Genomic DNA, 7,837 nt, shown 5'->3' with positions numbered 1-7,837 from the left:
TACAGTACCTATCCTATATTTTACTGCTGTACTTTTAGTTGCTAATGCGCTCACCGCTGGCCGTTGGTTCATCTTGTTGTAAGTGCAGCTTTCATTCAGTCCTATGGTTGCTCTTATTCCTCGTCTTGCTTTCTTTGTGTTCTGGCCGGTGTGCTACGTGTTCTTTTAGATTTGCTTCCAGCACTTTGGTCTGTCTTGCAGTCTGACAGTGCTTCATAAATAAAGCTGGACTGGACGATGAGCTGTGTCACTCAGCCCTCTCTCCTTCTGTCTATGGCTGTGGTGTTTCCATAGAGGAGCAGGATTGTATACTACAGATAAAACTGAACCCACAGTGAGTGAAAAAACCACCCAGAGTGCTCTGAGTTCAGAGGGCGGCATCGCTTTAGTGCAGCGTTCACGCTGCACCTTTTGCTGTTTGTAGCGTAAATGAGGAAGCAGCTGAGACTTCATGTCATGTTTTAGTCTGATGACGCTGGTAATAATAAAGAACAGGTTTGTGCTGGAGAGGAGGAAAAGAAGAGGCAGATGAGGAACACTGAGGAACAAATCCAACAAAACAACACAGGACTTACGGCATCTGCTGTGCTGCGTCATGTCGGTCCATGTGCCGTTGGGGAGGCACTTCCTGACCTTGGGTCCCACGATCACCCGGTTCCCTCTGCAGATGTACTCGATCTCATAATCCACCGGCAGGATCTGCACACTGCGGATCTGCGAGGGAGGCAGGAACAGCAAGTGATCGGGGGGAGTGGGAGACACAGTAATTAAAGCATGACTGATGCTCTGTCGTAGCGCTCTCTCCCATCCACTTAGGGACTCTGTTCATTCGTCTCTGGTGCCATATGGCCGCCACGACAAAGCTGCACCGTCTCAGAGCGACGCTGTCTGAACTGATGTGCTGTCACACTCACGTCGTCTCTGCGCTCCGAGGAGGGAAACATGGGCCGGCCCAGTTCTGTGTCGTTCTGTGCGTTTGACTCGTACCAGCTTACATTTTGTCCCTTTGACACTTTAAAACTACATCAATCCCTCCCGTCTGATTTCAGCCCTGCTACAGTCATGCGAGCTCAGAATATCCATTTTGCTTATTGTTGCTTCACTTGGATGTTCGCACATTCATCAGTCTGCACAGCGAAGGTCAGCGTTTGACGCCAGAAGGCTGTTTTCACATTGATCTGCTGAGGGAGAGAGTTTCTCTCTGCTCACGTCAAAGATGATTTCACATCCTCACAGAGAGTCTGGAGGCTTGAACAAGGAGACAGCTTCACTGACTCTGAATTATTTAATCAGAGAGAAGAAGTGGATTTTTGACTCACTAAATGAACTGTTTTGTGGATTAAAGCAGAGCAATGAAGCGGCTCTTCAGATTAACATGCAGCAGTTGATCCTATGATACAATAATTGATGTCTGTGGCTTTGTTTGCTGTAATGTGCAGCTACTTTAGGCAGTCATCTGGCAATCTACTCATTATTATGCATTTAGAAAGTTGTCTGTCAGTACCTACAGATGAAGCACTTTGAAGTCACCCATCAGTTTGCCAACCACTGTTCTGAGCCTCGAGTTGAGCATGTCGGGTTTTAGAAGCTGATGTGAGGTGGATCTGACTGAGACACTCTTCACACCTGTACAGCAGTGACTTGTCAATCAAAACATAGCCCCGCCTTCAAACAGAGTCTGCTTTATTGTCTATTTACCTTCATAATTTAACACCGCGCTGTACTGAAGGAGACTTCAGATGAGCAACTGAGGCCATGAACTCATTCGGAAAATATTCAATGAGGAAACAAATAAAGTGAGAAGGAGGCTCATTTGCTCTTAGACTTCTGACTTGTTTTTGCAGCCACAGGAGTCGCCCCCCGCTGGTTGTTAGAAGGAATGTGGGTTTAGGGCTTTACTTTTAAGGCCTGAGGGCTGAACTACGAAGCAAGTTTGACATAGCCGGCCTTTCTACGCTGCAGCACTGCATGTGGACCCCCTGGTTAGGGTTATACTTGAATTTTGTTGTCTATGTTCACACTTATTTATATTATTAAAATTATTAGGGGGGTCCATATTCTATATGGGGGGTCCATTTACAATCTTACACCGGCTCCACATGAACTGAAGCTCCAGCAGAGATCACAGGCATCACGAAGGAGGTTCAACTTTCTTTATCATCTCAGGCTTCCTGCTTCAGACTCTGTTCTCATTAAAGGAGGCGTTAAGGCGTCATGTGACTCTTCTTCTGCCCTGAATGAATCGATGACGAGCAGCTGCTTCAGTCAGCTCCTTGTTTTAATGGAGAACAATGAGGAACATCACCATGATGCCGCTACTGTAAACGGTGGAGACAGGAATGCTGGTAGAAAGTGTTCAACGTGTTCATAGAGAATATTTAGTGATGCAGCCGCTGGTTTCCAGCTGACAGCTGCACGTTAAACTTCACCTTCATACATTTAAACCTGATCTGGTGCTGAAGCTCATTCAGGTCTGACTCTGTCCCAGAATGCAGGAAATCACTTTAACTTTTGGCCCAATCAGAGTGAATGAATGTTACTGATTGGATGTTCTCTGTGATCAATACCAGCAGAATGATCCATGTTCTGATCCGTTCTATCAGCTGCAGCAGCAGCAGAGGAAACGGACCTGACAGCAGATCAGAACCAAACATTAAAACATGTTTATGTGATTTCTGCATCAGCAACTAAATACAGTCTGGTTCCCATGGCAACGTGATGTTTACAGTGTGATGCTGTAGCTCCACGGCTTCATTCAGTGATATTAGTGACACACAGCTCAGCATGTTAGCAGATAAACACATTCCCTCAGCTGAGAGTCTGGATCGCTCATAAATAACAGTCAGGAAACCGTCTGGTTAAAGGGAGACGCTCTGGAACTCTGAACAGAACCTGGACCAGGTTAGCTCCACAGCATCAGTTACCATGGAGACCTAGCTCCACAGCATCAGTTCCCATGGAGACCTAGCTCCACAGCATCAGTTACCATGGAGACCTAGCTCCACAGCATCAGTTACCATGGAGACCTAGCCTGGTAAAAACAGAGCCACCTTCGTGACACTGAGAACTCTGGCTTTAAGCTCAACATAGCTGAAGACCCACTGATCTGACTTGGTAGTGCAGCCCTCTGGAAGCTCCGTCCATCTACGAGCCAAACATGACTTGAACCCACAACTGTATTCTCGTGGACAGCCCAACGTTTCCAAACATACAAAATGTGTTAAATGCTGGGAGAGCTGTGTGTAAAATGATGCACCTGGATAATCAATAAGATGTTCAGCTGGCACAACGGTGCAACTGTGTTTGTATGAAACTACCAGAAAAGGTTAAGGTGGCTTTGTTTTTTGTTTTTTTAGCTTTTCTTGTCACCATTTTCTTCATCTTCATTACAAAAATGACATCCACTGATGAAAGGAGTGAAAGTCCAGCTGAAGCTTCACCAAAGAAGATCTTGGCTTTTTATATAATAAAAGACACATCGTGAGCAAATAAGCAGTCAGCACCATGACTGATGATTTCCACCTTGAAACTGAAGCGTACTGATTCATGAGCACAGATTCGGGCCTCCTGGGTTTCATACATAACAGACTTAACGAGCAGCTTGCAGGTGGGACCTTCTGTATCGCTGTTCTTCACCATTGGTTTTCAGTTCCAACACGTACGGCTGAATGACTCCATCTAAGCCATTTACATGCATGAAGAGATTATTTAGATGGAAAATAACTTGTGAATATGTAGCTCCGATACACAGAGATGAGTTTTTAGGGGTTAAAGCAAAGAGCAGAGGGAGCTGAAGATCATTCTGCATTGGCTCCGTCCAGCTACAAACCAAACTGGTTCAGCGATTCCTCTTAGCCCCAACTTCAATTCAGTTCTAGCAGAGATCCAAAGTTTTTAAAAGTACTGAATATATCAAGAGGAATTTAGAAGAGCTGAGTGCACAACGGTGCATCCCGATAAAGACTCTTCGTCAGTGGAGGAAGCGAACCCAATCACACCCACTGATGACGACATCCAGTTAAAAACTATTTAAAGCTGCTTGAAAATGTTAAGTGGTTAAAATGGGATTGATTGGAATCAGCTCCTGATTTAGTTTCTCAGTGGTGTGACGAGCACTGAAGCCTCTGGACTCTACTGTCCACTGTTCTCCAAAGCACAGCACGATGGTTCGCAGAATGATGTCCACAGTGTCCTGCAGAGGCCTCCACTGGTCTCAGAGCGCCCTGCCGAGGCGGGAAGGCAGGAGGCCAGCGATGAGTAGATGGATGTGGGGCAGAGAGACTGTCCTGATGCAGTCTGTGCCTTTTCTAAGACGTGCACTGAAGGGTTTCTGAATGAAGGACATATAGAAGATGTGCATCACATGGGCTCTTTAAATGGGAGTGCATGTGAAGAGTCACACATTCATTCCTGTTATTAATTAGCTGATCTGACATCCAGCCAACACGTTCATCACAGTGAGGAACCTCGTTAGATCCTGGCTGGACCCTGACATCTTTTCCTTCTTGTCTTTGGGGGACGCATTGCTTTTTCTATAATCTACAGAAGTGCAGAAAGTTTGAACAGTTTGTCACTGAAGAAAGACGGCTTTCGTTTTTTAACTTGTTTCTGCAGAATAACTGCAACAGATTCCTGTTTTCAGTCATTCTTGGATTTACAGCGACTAAAACCAGTAAATTCAACATGTTGACACTGCATGAGGGAAATTCATTTTGTGGTATTTTAGGATTTGCCAGAGATCAGAGGGAGCTCAGCTCATTGTGTCGGCACCAAACTAGTCCATAAACATTGAACTGAGCAGCTCATTTGGGAGGTTTATGCTGCGACTCTCCCACTGATTTTATATTAGGTTTTGAATTTATAATGGAAGGAGAATGACTCACGCAGGTTCAAACCTACTCAACTCCTCTGGTATACATCGGTCTGCTACCTCTGTTAAACTTTAAAGCACACGCACGGCTTCAGACGGCATCGCTGCTGATCTGCTGTGACTCTGCAGCCTGGCACTGGGCTGTTTCAGTCGAGGAAAAAACACCTCAACTGCTGTCGGCACCACAGTTTTAACACTTCAAGCACATATCGTACCTTAAGATGCAGCCACTAGCCTCCTCTCTCTCACAGCGTAAACACAGAAACCCCTCAGGAGCTCCAGTTCTTCAGATGTGAGCCCTAATTGATAGGTAGAGCCGTGCCAGGCGCTCACTCACTGCCAAGCGGGCTGACTCATCTTCCAACACGCTCTCTTGGTTTTAAAGAGTTCCTATCATGTATCTTCATTACTTTATTTCTGGGGTCTGCTACAATATGCTCGCATGCTTTCATGTTCAAAAACACTTTCTCTCGATACCCGACCCTCTAGATGGCATTTTAGAGGTTTTGGAGCTTCAGCCATATTTCAGCATCAGAATGATCTCAACCTCTCATTCTGACCTCTTGGAGCTACTTTCAATGCTTTTAACTGGACTTCAGCGTCTTCATCAGCAGATCATGTGATTTTCTCTGTTTCCATCCATCATGAAGACCATGACAAAAGTGACTGAAAGGTGGACGTGAGGTTGATCAGTTTTCTCTGTCTTGATGCATCATTTACACACAATTCTCAGAAAATCATTCTGACATGTTTGGTTTTATTGGAAACGTTCAAATCTCCACTTCAGCTGAACTAAAGTTGTGGTTTACGAAAACGTTTGACTTAAAGACGGACGCAGCCGCGGCTGTGAAACGTGAAGCCAGATTCCTTCTTGGTCTTTGATCTCGGTGTGTCACAGTTACATATTTAGAGGTTATCTTCCATCATAATCATCCCCTCCAGCGTTAAATGTGGTAGACATCAGAGTAAACCCACCGTACACGTTGGAGCGGTATATAATCAACCTGATATGTAATAAACAGGAAGAAGAACGATACAGGAAGTCCCCCCCAGAAGCTAGCAGCGCTGATTCCTGAGGTTTACAACATGTGAAGCCCCAGAGGTCTGAATCAGTGTTTCTGAGGCGGCTATCAGCTTCACCGGCCTTCAGCGGAGGGAACGTTCTCTGCTTCCATCACAGAAGAAAAACGAGTCAGAAGAGCCACTGGTTGGACTCTGGGTTGAGCACTTTTCCTTTTCTGGATGTTTCATTGTACACTCAGTTCTCCCAAATTCATCCTGACATATTCTGAATTTATGGAAACTTTGGGATGTCCACTCGGATCCAGAACAGAGCTGTTGCTTATAGGAATGTGTGACCAGCCTCCAGGTCTGAACACTGACACCTTAAGGCTCCTCACCGCTCGCTGGTAAACCTCTAAAAACTCATCTGTGTGGATCAGATTTAGAAGGTTTTCCATGATCATAGTCCTTCTCTGCCTTTCCAGCTCCAGTGAGGAACTACTAATGAGAAGCAGCGTTTCCTTCTTTGTTTGAGGGACAGACTGCTGCTGTAAATGTGCTGTATGGTGATGCAGAAAAGGAAGTGTGGCCTTCCACCGAGCTGCTGCATGCACAACATAAAGCTGGAACACGAAAAGCAGCACGCTGGGCTGATTACTGTCTCCTGATGAAACCTGAGCGGCTCAGTTCGATCCCATCAGTCACAGGAACAAATGAAGCAGAAGTTCAGCCGCTGCTCGTTGTGTCACTAAGCAGAGCTGCTGCAGGTGAAATGACTTCCGTCTCATTGCCATGTCAGTGAGCCAAGTGGCTGTTTGCTCTGCTGAAGAGCCTCTGAGGAGCTAAAGTGATGCATGACTTCCATCAGAAAACCCAGCTTCCCTCTTAACAACTGAGATGTATAGAAATCCAGCTCACCGCTCGCTGACCTGCAGCACCGTCCACGCACTGCTCCACCAAACCAGATACAACCTGCAGCTCAGAGCCGTGTGCCTCCAGCCAGCAACACCTGACACATGGCTACCTGGGCTTGTGCTGTCAGTGAGCCAAAACAAGGCAGCGCCGCCTGCTGGTCGGAGGAGTGAACTAAACCAGCCCAAATATACAGTCTGCATGCAGTGAGGACTGGAAATGTGCACCCATGCACTGTTTATAAATTGATTCTTGGACGTTTTTATCTTAAGAAGATGTCGTTCATCTGTCCAGCTTAAATGTCCCTCCCCCTAACAACTGATGCAACACGTCGACCGAGTTAACAGCACGCCACGTGACGACTTAAACAAAAACAACTGGAAATGAACAAAAAGAACTGAAACAGAACCTTCATCACACTGCACACCTCAGACACAGATACAGTCCAGTTCAACAGCACATGTTGCTGCAGACACAGTGTCCGGAGGCTACATCCAGCTGGAGAGAAGAAGATGAGAAGAAATGCAGTTTATCAACAAGCTGCGTCAGATCTGTGATCCAGAGGCCGGTTCTGTCCATCCACTGATGAAGAAGGACCCGCTGCAAATGTCGCCGCCAGTGACTGACTGAGATTCACCTTAAATAACTTTCCATTATATTTAAATATCCAGAAATTGTGGACAAGAGCTTCTATCTGATTTTTGCATCACCTGAAACTCTCGTCTGGATGAATGTGAGCGACCTGCTCCGAGTACAATGAAGGCAGCAGATGGCTCAGGGCTGCGTGTTGTGCACATATGGATGAACTGAATCCTCCCATAAATTATCGACAAGAATCAGCAATCAGGATGAGAAATCAGCCCACAAAACAGCACCCAGGCCGCCAGAACGCTGGTTCCATTTGGTGGAAAAGGAAACCGGGTCAGACGAGTTCTCACCTGTAAACATACACAAACGACGAGGTTGTTAGATGATGTTTCTGTTGGACCTCCATGAACGAGCTCCGCGTCTCACGGAGCGATGCACACGCGCTCGATGCTCTGATGATGTGCA

At 46.1% G+C, this 7,837-nt stretch overlaps 1 protein-coding gene across 1 annotated transcript in view; it reads right to left on the bottom strand.

The window, feature by feature from the left end:
• Positions 1–7,837, bottom strand: part of gabbr1a (gamma-aminobutyric acid (GABA) B receptor, 1a) — a 112,531-nt gene that overhangs the window by 96,340 nt on the left and 8,354 nt on the right. The window contains exon 4 of the mRNA XM_008281100.1: positions 576–714. Within this exon, the coding sequence (XP_008279322.1) occupies positions 576–714 (139 nt within the window). The remainder of the gene's footprint in view (positions 1–575; positions 715–7,837) is intronic.

Source organism: Stegastes partitus, unplaced genomic scaffold, assembly GCF_000690725.1.
Source record: "Stegastes partitus isolate 25-593 unplaced genomic scaffold, Stegastes_partitus-1.0.2 Scaffold222, whole genome shotgun sequence".
Taxonomy (NCBI): Eukaryota; Metazoa; Chordata; class Actinopteri; family Pomacentridae; genus Stegastes; species Stegastes partitus.
Note: the sequence above shows the minus strand (reverse complement) of the source record. Positions and strands in the feature narration are given on the sequence as shown.